The sequence below is a fragment of the Suricata suricatta genome, chromosome 15 (assembly GCF_006229205.1).
Source record: "Suricata suricatta isolate VVHF042 chromosome 15, meerkat_22Aug2017_6uvM2_HiC, whole genome shotgun sequence".
Lineage (NCBI taxonomy): Eukaryota > Metazoa > Chordata > Mammalia > Carnivora > Herpestidae > Suricata > Suricata suricatta.
Window position 1 is genome coordinate 32,344,021 of NC_043714.1, and position 12,025 is coordinate 32,356,045.

At 36.3% G+C, this 12,025-nt stretch overlaps 1 protein-coding gene across 1 annotated transcript in view; it reads right to left on the minus strand.

Annotated features, from left to right (window-relative positions):
- Positions 1-12,025, minus strand: part of CNGB3 (cyclic nucleotide gated channel subunit beta 3) — a 243,675-nt gene that overhangs the window by 78,258 nt on the left and 153,392 nt on the right. Inside the window, exons 8-10 of the mRNA XM_029923457.1 lie at positions 3,969-4,123; positions 1,784-1,936; positions 625-833 (exon numbers count right to left, since the gene is read on the minus strand). Of these exons, the coding sequence (XP_029779317.1) occupies positions 625-833; positions 1,784-1,936; positions 3,969-4,123 (517 nt within the window). The remainder of the gene's footprint in view (positions 1-624; positions 834-1,783; positions 1,937-3,968; positions 4,124-12,025) is intronic.

A 12,025-nucleotide genomic window follows, 5' to 3' on the forward strand; every position in this document is an offset into this window, starting at 1 on the left:
CACTTTTTAAAAAACATTATTTAGGTAAAGTATGTGTGTGTTTTTGACATTTCAGACCTGGTATTTTCTTTCTACTCTCACATATTATCAAAGTCTGAAAAACTTGCCAACATGAACCAACATGGTGCAGTTGTAATGAACAAGGGTTTTGAAGTCGAGGTCTAGGTTTGGATCTTGCCTCAGCTACTTTCTAACTTTGTGCCTTGAGCAATCACCTACCCTCTCCAAACCTCAGTTTCCTTTCCTATATATGGGGTTGATAATAATATCTTTTTCATAGGGTGGCTGGAAGGAGTAAATAAATGCACTCGTGAGGCACCAGACATAGCTCAAGCACTCTACATGCATCAGTTAATTTAGTCTTTCCATCAGCATTGTGAAGGTACTATTTTTAAGAGAGGAAACTAAAGCATAGGGAGATGCATGGTCCCCAGAATATAGTGAGTGCTCGAGGGTTGTTTTGTTGTTATTGTTATTATTATACTGGTAGTTTTCAGTGGTTAAAAACTGATACAGGCAGAGCTAGCCAATCAGACATTAAATAAATAGTGTTGTTAATTTATGTTTTTGTTGTCCAATCTGATTTTCATTTGTCAGTTTCTGCTTCTCCCCAGCCCCACTTACTATTATGTTTCCTCCTTGTATAAACTGGATTCTGGGCTGGATTAATAGCACATCACAAAGGTAGATGATATCACATATGATGTCTGCAATAAACCAGTAGTGTGTGTTGTCTGGTGTTTGATACGGAAAGACGAAGCGCAGTGGTATAAGCCAGCAGTTCCAGTTATAGGCAATGGTGACAAGCAAGAGCCACAGGAGATAGAGTCGATCTAGAAAAATCCAAATGGCATGTAATAAGCATTAAAAAGATTCTCTTGTAATGGTAACATTGGAGCAATGTCTTCTGGAGATAAGAAAATTACGGCAAAAGTTTTTATTAACATTCAGTACAATTCTGCCTCTAGAGTGGAAAGCACTGGCCTTTACAAGGGATGTTGAGTGATCGTTATCAGCTCTTCCAACATTGGCCTTCTTTTTTGCCAAGAAGTGTCCATGCTGAATCTGTCTCCACAGGTAACTATGCTATACAGATCAAGGAAGAGGAGAGCCAAGGGAAGTCAGAGGTGCCCTGCTTGGATAACTGCAGCAGTAGGCCTTTTCTGCATCATGAGTTAAGCTGCAGGATCACCCAGGACAGGTAGACAAAAGGCTGTATCTTGCCTGAAGGAGTATGGTTGATGTGAAAGGGCAAAGAATCGGTCAATTAGCACAGTCCATGTCCTTTCACACACTGCTTTCTTCTGCCCAAGGGAGGCCATAGGTAGGGGTTTGTTCAGTTAGAATAATTAACAGTGGGAAAGGATGGAAGATGATAGATACTTTATAATTACATTTTTAGGGAGTGGGGTGGGTGTCACTGAATACTTCGGAGCTTTCTTTTCAAACATAACTAGGGGCAGAATAGACCCTGTACTGCCTTTTATCTATCTGTCTATTTATCTATCTATTTACCATCTATTTATTTTGATGATTATACATTTACTATAATTCACATTATTCTGGTATGCATTTTAAAAAGAGGCAGGAATATTTTATCTCTTGCCTTCACCAGAGATGGGCAAACAATCCATTGCATATTTAATATAGTTTACATTCTGCTTTCTAGACAGATTTAGAAAGTAGGCTAAGGGAAAAACGGAAGCCATTTTTGACTTTGGGTTACAGGAGTTCTTGATAATAGCTAGCCTTCCCACTGAGATATTTCACCCTTTGATGGTACCTGTGTATGAATCTATGCTTCTTGGAAGTCTAATTCGCTTTAGATACTCTGTCAGAGGCATCTTCTGGAATTTAAAACACAATATGTGATAGTAATGTTCTTCTTTTAGCTTAGCATCGCTTTCTTGTGTCGATGGTACAGTTGTGGGCTTTGCTTTATAGGGGAAAAAAGAGACAAACACATTTTTAAGAGGTCAGGTTAGCTAAGTGAGAAAAAGCTTGGATTTCTCAAAGTCAGAACATTTCAGAATCTTCCCTTTTCAATATAGGCTGATAAAGCATGTTTTGACATTGAAAATAGTGACATTAACAACAACATCCACGTACTGAAAACACTGGAATTTGAAAATAAACAGAAATTAAAGCATACTAGTAAATTATCCCAAAGGTGTTACAAATGGGATATATTAATTAATTTATTTACTGTAATCTCCACACTCAATGTGGGACTCGAACTTACAACCTTGAGATCAAGAGTCACACGCTCTTTGATTGAGTCAGCCAGGCACCCCACAAATAGGATATTTAAGGACAAGCTTAATTCTTACATATTTTGTAGCATAAATAAAGTCAGTCTTTAGGTTTACATTAAAAAAACATTAAACATTTACATCATTCTACAGGTTCTAGTTTCATGTTTCTTTGATTTCACACATATCTTTCAAGTAATGGATAAATAAACTCAAAATATTTTTTCACCATATCTTTACCAAAATACAATGACTTATTATAGCCTCTTCTTTTAAAAAGAAATTACCACACAATGTGTAGTTTTATATTTGTTTAAAAAAATGCTTATTTTGAGAGAGGGAGAGAATGTGCACGATCAGAGGAGGGGCAGAGAGAGAATTAGTGCAGAGCCTAATATGGGGCTTAATCTCACAACCCTGAGATCAAGATGTGAGCTGACCTCAAGAGTCAGATTGAGCCACCCAGGCACCCCTGTAGTTTATTTTAAAAATCTAACTTACTTTATACATAATTATAAGGATACCCTCAACTCTATATAATTAAGTTTGATCTTAATTTAACTGTTATTAAACAGCCAACCTTACTTCTATTTTGGTATATATATATATATAAAATATATTTATATTTATATTAGTATATATAAGTATATTTATATATAGAAATATTCTTACAAATAGGTATTCATAATATATACCACTTTTGTGCTCTACTCTATTGTATTTGTTAATTTTTCACAAACACATTTCTGTAATTATTAGGGAAGCTGATGATGCCCCTCCATGTGATTAGTTTACTGATGCTTTTTACTATGTTGTATATTCAAGTAGTGTTATTATTTTTTTTTAATAATAAGTGCTTTCTATATCAGAGGTATTCTTAATTAATATTTACAATAAACCTTGCTATCACAGATATTGCTGTTGGCTTGTTCATATACCATGGGTCTAGAGGTCATGTGCAGAGGGCCCCCTATGTCTCTTTCCTCAGGGTTTTGTCTGAGCTGGCTCACCTAAAGTGCTGGAGAGCTAGCAACATGTCCTAGCAACAACCTTCAGGCAATGGAAAACAGGAGTTGGTGGGTTGACACCCCAGCTTCTTCCTCCAAAATATATAAAAAACTTATACAACTCAACACCAAAAGACCTCCCAAACAATCTGATTAAAAAACGGACAGGACACCCAAACAGACATTTTTCCCAAAGAAAGTATACATATAGCTAACAGACACATGAAAAGATGCTCAGCATCACTCAGCATCAGGTCAATGCAAATCAAAACCACAATGAGATATCACCTTATGCTAGTCAGAATGGCTAGCATTAAAAGGACAAGAAATAACAAGTGTTGATGAGGATGTGAAGAAAAGGGAATCCTGTGCACTGTTGGTGGGGATATATATTGGTGTAACCACTGGAAAATAGTGTGGAAGTTTCTCAGGAGAATTCTTAAGTGTGATCCCCATACTTTTTCCAGCTGGATCAAGTCCCAGGACCCATAGAAGAAGCCATCTCATTAACACATCTCTATTGTCTTAACTCCTATATCCATCTCTCTTGCCATCTCTCACCTTTCTGAATTACCCTCAATATAAACTATTTGCACTTAAATCATTGTCGCAGGGTCTGCTTTTGGGGGAACCCAAACTAAGACATTTGAAAACTACATGTCCCCTCATAACTTCTTTCTTTTCAATGCTTTGAGGTAACAGTGCTTACCAGTTTGGGGGCTGGCTTCAGGTGAGGATAGATCTCCTTCTACCAACTTTTTCTTGTAGAGGATTGTTCTTTGGTGCATTCTTTCCACCAAGTTATGTAGCTGGGCATCAGCATACTCATTTATAACAGGACTTCCAAGAGGTTTGCTTTTTGGACTAAATGAGGAAAAAAATGGAGATAGAGATGGATCCATGAAGAGGTACATACAGGGGAGTGATTAAGTTTTTTCACCCTCCTTATAGATCCTGGACAATTAACTGCTCCTTTCTGCAACTTAATAGAACAATTCAAAAATTAAGTTTGATAGAAACACTGCTGGTGGATATAGATTTACCAATGAAATATTAGAATCCACAAATAGCAAATGTCTATTCTTGACTGTATTAGATCTTGATGACTGTGATTCTGCCATTTAATTGTATCATTTGAAGAAAAAATAGAAGAAATTTTACCTGGCATTGTGAGTAGAATTCTATTTTTTTTAAAAAAGTATATTTATTTTGAGAGAGGACAAGAGTGAGTGAGAGAGAGAGAGAGAGAGAGAGAGAGAGAGAGAGAGAGAGAGAGAATGGGAGAAGGGCAGAGAGAGACAGGGAGAGAAAAGATCAGGTTGACAGAATGGAGCCTGAGGCAGGGCTTGATCTCACAAACTGTGAGGTCATGATGAAGGCAGAATTTTAAGATGGCCCCTGGTACCTGTCTTCCATAATCCTGGAGACAATAAATATGGTGGATTTTGCTCTCATAACTAGTGTGTTTTATATATGTATGTATATATATATAGGCTCCAGGTAAGAGCCTAGACATGACTGGCTGATATTTTCATATAAGCTTTGTGAGACCTTAAACAGAGAACCTAGCCTCACCCAGAGTTTTGATCTTTGGAAGTGTGAGCTATAAAATGTTATTGCTTTAAGTTACTAAGTTTGTAATAATTTCTTATGCATCAGTAGAAAATGAATATATCTGGTGTGCGTTAGTGCACTTCCATTTTAAGAAAATATACAAACAGATAAGTACAGGGTATAAGATTAAATTAGTATACTTCATAAAGATCGAAGTTCCTTCACAGACTTTCCTCAGATTTCTAATTCATTCTCTACCCTCCTTCTGAAGTTTGACGCTCTACGTCTACACAAACCCATATAGGTTCTATCCATTTCTCACCTCCTCACATCCATATCTGCCCTTTCATCTCATTTCCAAACTGGAACCCATGGGGTTCACAACAGAGCTGAGTAATCTGTGGATTCTATTAAAAATTAAAAAAACATCTTTATTTTGGGGAGTGTGAGTGGGGGAAGAACAGAGAGAGACGGAGACACAGAATCTGAAGCACGTTCCAGGCTCCCACTGGACAGCACAGAGCCCTCAGGGCAGGGCTTGAACTCATGAACCCAGAACCTTGAGATCATGAGTTGAGATCATGAACCCCTGAACTCATGATCTGAGCTGAAGTTGGATGCTTAACTGACTGAGCCACTCAGGCGCCCCCTGTGGGTTCTACTTAAAGAGAGAACCCTTGTAGGAGCCCTTCTACCAATCTCCATTCTCTATCAGGTTTGGAAATGTATCACATCTACAATTGTTTACAGATTCCCAGACCATCAGTGTGTCTCTCTTTCTTTTTATCACAGTATAATTTATGCCTCTTTTAAATGTCAAAAGTCCTGCCTCAACATCAAGATTCTTTAAGTGCATCACACTAAAAGCTTTATAAACCTTTAAGAATGGTGAAGATTGAGATGCAGTGGAAGGAGATCTGGTACATCTTAGACAATACAGAAGCAGAGGGATATTAGGTCTACAAAACTAGGTTATTTTTTCTGATTAAGAAATGTTATATATATAATTTCACAGATTTCTTCTTAAAATCTTAGTATGCATAGGAATTTATTCATCCATCAAACAGTTGTTGAGTTTCTACTTTATGTATTGGAATAAAACAGATGAATTAGACTCTAGCCCTCTGGATATTCATAGTTTAATGGGGGAAGCAAGGATGCAAATGAGTACCTAATAAATAATAAAAATATGTACGAAGTGCTATGCTCACACTGAACTTGGCCTGGGGAATCAAGGGGGGCTTCATAGAGAAAGCATCTTAAGTCTGAAATGTTTAGAAGGCCTCTGCCAGAGAAATGAAAGAAGGAACTTCCAGGCATTGAGAATATGTTCAGAAATGTGAAAAAACAGAACACACTCAGCAATATTGTGGGGGGACTGGAACAGAGTATGTACGTGGAGGAAGCCAGGAGGCAGGGGTGGTAGGAGTGCTGGTAGTTAGGTCCAGAAAGGTGAGTGGAGTCAGGTTATGATGGTTCCTACATTATTTATTAGGAATTTGGACACTAACCTACACGCTAATGGAAGTCAATGTAAAGTATTAAGCAATTGGGGGGGTATGAGGAGATAAAAGTTCTAGAGACACAGTAATAGTGGCAGATTGAAGAGGAGCAGTAGAAATGCACGAATGCAAGGAAAGAAGTGAATGGGTTAGGTTAGAATTATAAGGGAAAAAGAGAAGGAGTAAAGAAATAATTTAGAGCCAGAAATGATAAGATTTGAACTTTTTGGATCTTCTAGATAAATCCAAATAAGGAATTAAGAATAACTTCTAAGTTTCTTTTACAAGACTCTAGCTTCATGAAGATGACATTAATACAAATAAGAATTCAGAAAGATGTTTGTATATAATGGGTGTATGGAAAAATGAGTTTGTGTGTGTGTGTGTATATGTTCAATTTAAGACGTTTGTAGAACCTTGTGTGATAGGACTTTGATTGTGCTGCCCAGGAGACATTTGAAATTCAGTTCTGGTGATAAGACCTTGGTGGTCATCATTGTATATGGGATGTGTGAAGAGATGCATGTAGATGACATCATAATAGACTGAAGTTCTCAAGGTCAGAAACTGTTTTCTTTATACTCCACAAGACCTAGGACAAGGTAAGTTTTCAATAAATGCTTATTGACTAAATAAACCCACTACTTCTAGCCTTTTGTTTGACCTTATGTGATGTGCCTCAGTGTACTAAAAAAAAATCTATAAAAAGTGAAGTTGAGATTTGCTGGATTATTAACTGTAAAGGCAGATATTCAAACTGTCAAAATACCTAATCCAAACCTTAAGACCTAAGGAGATTATTTTTTCTCTTTTCCTGAATCATCAATAAGCCCTAATTGACCATATAATTGCCACTTAATCACACTATTTTTTATTGTGCAAACTTACCTCATGATGAAAATGCTGAAAATTATGTTAGAAAGTATGCCAGCATTTCAATGCATATCTATATTTCAAGTATGATACTTTTTTTGTATTAGCTGAGCATTATATGTCAATTTATTTCATTTTTTCTTTTTTCCCAGCTCTCTTATAGAGTAATCCTTGTTCATCTTCTCCCTTACTGATATATATGCAGAAGCTATGAATGTATTTTTCTTTAGGTAATTTTGTGACTGAATGAAAATAGGCATATATTTTCATGAGATAAACAAAAAAAATAAAATGGCTGTAGAAGAGAGAAGCAATGGATGTGCCTCATGTAACTGCTTCATTTGAGTGATATCTGATATTTCTTGTTCATATGACTAACTATATTTTTTAAAAAATTATTCCTCATAATTCCTTGATGAACTGTATCTTACGTAAATATGTAAGCATTTTACAAATTTTGGTAAGGAAATGGAAGGCAAGTCTTAGTAAAAGTCTCTTATTGAGATGAGTGAGGCTTTTAAAATGTTTATGTATCTATCGTAGAATAAAAAATTAGTTGTTAGAGAGACATTTATTCCTGTTTTAATTTTTTTAAATAAGGGTATAGAGAACACTCATTTAAAACAAAGTCTGGTAAAAAATAGAATTATAGTGGTAGTCTTCATTTCTTTAAATTCAATCAGAGATACAAGCAAAAAAAAATCACCTATTTGACAATTGTTCTTGCATTTGAGGTTGCAGAAGCTTTCTCACTCCAGGGTGAATACATCATAGCAATGTTGGGATGGGTTAGAAGTAGGCTTTTCTTTTGCAAAGGGAGAGAAAAGCCATTGTGAAAGGGGAGGTAGAAAAGAGAAACTTGGGGTCTGCAGCTTATTCAGGATATTGATTTTATTTACTTATATTTGTTTATTGTTATTTTTGAGAAAGAGCATGTGCATGTGGATGTGAGTTGCAGAGAGAAGGGGACAGAGGATCTGAAGTGGGCTGTGTGTTGACAGCAGAGACCCTGAGGTAGGGCTTGAACTTATGAACTGAGAGATCATGATCTGAGCTGAAGTCGGATACCTGATCCACTGAGCCATCCAGGGACCCTAGGGTATCAATTTTAAGAAAGTACATACGTAAGATGTGGATGTTGAAACTGATTATTTTAAAACTATTGTGTTTACTGAGACTCTTGGAAAGTTTTAACGTACACTCAGTGATACTCATTCTCCAGCTTAAGGATGTTGCTTTAGTATAATGCAAAGCGATGATTACTTTTGATGAGGTAAAATTGATGGTGGCAGTAAAGAATGAGTTCACTGTGAAGGATGGATGGCATTTTGATTGATAATGTAGAGAAAAAATATTCAAGGCAAAGGATATAGCCTGAGAAACAGTGTATCAGTTGCTGCTATGTGGAGAATAATAAAAGCTCAAACATTTAACATAAAATCCCAAATCACCTATGATTTGGTTTGAAAGGTCAGTTGAGACCAATGGGGAAGCATAGCAGGATTCTAAGTAGAAGAGGGACATTATTATCTATATTTTGGAAAAAATTAATTGAAAAAATAAAGATAATTAGTTGTGTGGAAGAAGTATAACTTGAAGGAGGGAGAAAGTTGAGTTAAAGTATGTGGATTAATGTAGCGGTGGAAATTTCAAGTTTGGTGGGTGTTCTACATTGAATAGTGTTCTGCCAAAATTCTTGTCCAACTGGAACCTCAGGATGTGACCTTACTTGAAAATACGATCTTTACAAATGTAACCAAGTTAAGATGAAGTCATACTGGAGTTGGGTGGGCCCTTAATCTAATAATGATTGGTGTCTTTATAGGAAGGCCAAGGGAAAATAGGGAGGAGACACACAGGGAGAAGACCATGTGACAATGGAGGCAGAAATTGGAGTGAGGTATCTGCAAGTCAAGGAATACCATCGATTGCTGGCAACCAGCACAGGCTAGCATAAGGGTGTGGACCAGATTTTCCCTCAGGCTTTCAGAAGGACCAAACTTGTTGGCACCTTGATTTCTGGCTTCTAGCCTCTATAACTGCGAGAGGATAAATTTCTGTTGTTTGAAGCCACTCGGTTTATGGTAACTTGTTGTGGCAGCCCTAGGAAGTTAACAAACTAACTGTGATGCCATGAAACTCAGACGGAGGCACAAGTTGTAAGATAACTATAAATACATTAAATTCATTATATTTAAACTTGAGGTGTGAATGAAAAATCAAGGTCTTTTTAAATATATTCTGTATAGCAAGCAGTTGAGAACTTGTCTGGAATTCAAGCAGGGAGGACTGAGCTGGATGGAGATGTTGAACTAGGATCACTTTTCTAGAGGTGATGGTGGGAATTATAAAGTGGATGAGATTGCTGGTAAGAGCCTGCATAGAACAAGAAAAGATTGGGAGGTCAAACCTTGTAATTTGCTGACATTGAAGGAGTAACATAAGATAAGGAACTGAGAAGTACCAATTAGAAAGGTAAATCTGAGAGAAAAAAAGTCACAAAAAATCAGGGAAACTAAGAGTTTAGAAAAGAACATCGGTTGTGTCTCATGCTGCACACAAACTGTGCAAATTTTGTCATTTTTGTCTTGACAAGTATTTTGTAAAAAAGTGCAAAGATTCTGACTTTGTTCTCAAAGTTATATTTGAATTTCCATTCATTATTTCTTAAACTTAGTTAAAAGTGGTATTTATTCCCTTTAGTAAAATCTTGAATAAACTTTGACTTTTGCAAACTTTATCTGATTCTCATTAATGCTTCCTTAAGAACTAAATTCATTTTTTTCATTAAAGGCTTAATGCTTTTTAAAAATTCCAGTTAATTAAAGTTTTTTAAAACCTGCTATTCAAGATATGTTGAGTAACGGATAAGGATTGGGCAAAGAATATTAAATTCCAATTTGGGAAACTTTGAGGGGAGAGAAGAGCAGGTCGTTTCTGTTTGTTGTGTTTTCTCAATAATTAGTGATAAATTCAGACAATTGTTCTCAAAGATTACATTTAAAGAAAAGAAACCTGCTTTGAATAAGTGGACTTTTTGTAGGCATAAATTTCTGAATCAGAAGTCTCTAAATTAGTACAAAATTTGGATTCTTACCAATGTATCTGGTGGTTGACCATAAAACCTACAAATTTTAAGGAAATATGGGCTAGAGTAATTGTAACTCAACCAGACCTCACCTGGTTTCCCTCTCATGTTCACCTCTAAATGCTGTGAAGATTTTGAGCTGTTTACCACATTTTGCTTGTGCATATGGTATTGTTTGTACACATTCGTTTGTACACATGGAAATGTACATATGGATATTATGATGCACAGTTTCCTAACCTAAATTCTTGATCTGTCTAGAATATGCTACAATGCATTTGTGATTCCAGAATTTATTTCCGAACTCTTTCCTGCAGTCCACTCTCTAGACTTTTCCTTATGTTAATCTACAAGCGCTGGAGGTGGTGTCCAAGATATTTTTTGTTATTGTTATTGAATCACATTGTAAGAGCCCCCAAATGTAGTGGTGCCTAACTTTGTTAATAGTTAAACAACATTTTAAGACTAAAGTAAGAAAAAAGTTATAAAAATAGTGTCACATAGGTTATAAATGTATATCTATAAGATCCATATGTACATATCAACATACACACATACCAACATGCCTACTACCAATCCTCTCTAAATCTTAGCCTAACTGGAAATAGAATGAATACACATGTCAATATATAAACAAAATATTCATAATACTAATATGTTTCATGTCAATAAACATTAAATTCTCTAATGATGTCAGGTAATTTTTGAGATTAAGGTGAGCAACAAATATGATTTTATCATTTTTTTCATATAGTAGCAGCCTGCAAGAGTCAAACAATTTGCTCACAAAATGTTCCTGAAAATTGGTGCATTTTGAATGTCTCATTTATTTATTTAACAGATATTTAGAGTGCACTTACTCTGTATAAGGAAAAACAACATGTTCTATATTGACTTTGGATATTATTTAAAATTTTTTTTAAAGTTATATATATGCCCAATGTGGGGCTCTGACTCACGACCCTGAGATCAAGAATCACATGCTCTACTGACTGAACCAGTCAGGCACCCTGACTTTGAAGATTCCTTAGTTAATATTAATAGTCTTTTCTTTCATTGTACATATGCCATTATATTTATTCTTATTTATTAGGTTCTTCTGAGTAAATTGCTGGGGCTTTTAAATTTAAAAACTGATGGGTCAGGGGCTCCTGGGTGGCTCAGTCGGTTAAGCGTCCAGCTTTGGCTCAGGTCATGATCTCAAGGTTCATGGATTTGAGCCCCACGTCAGGCTCTGTGCTGACAGCCAGCTCAGAGCCTGAAGCCTGCTTCGGATTCTGTGTCTCTCTCGCTCTTTGTCTCTCTGTCTCTCTCAAACAAAACAAAACAAAACAAAACTGATTGATTAGAATGCACCATGGACTGAACTGTGTACCCCACCCCCTGCAATTTATACATTGATACTCTATCCCCAATGTGACTGTATTTGGAGATAGGGCCCTTAAGAAGGTAATTAAGGTAAAATAGAGTCATAAGGTGTAGACCTTAATCCGTTAGGATTGGTGTCCTTAGAAGAAGAGGAAAGGACACCATAGGGACTGTTCTGTGCGCATGCACAGAAGAAAGGCATGTGAAGACATAGCAAGAAGGCAGCCATCTGTAAGCCAGGAAGAGAGGTCTCAACCGGAAACCCTGACGGCACTTTGATGTGGATTTCCAGCTTCTAGAACTGAGAGAAAATAAATTTCTGTTGTTTAAGCCACTCAGTTTGTGGTATTTTGTTATGGTAGCCTGAGCAGACTATTATAA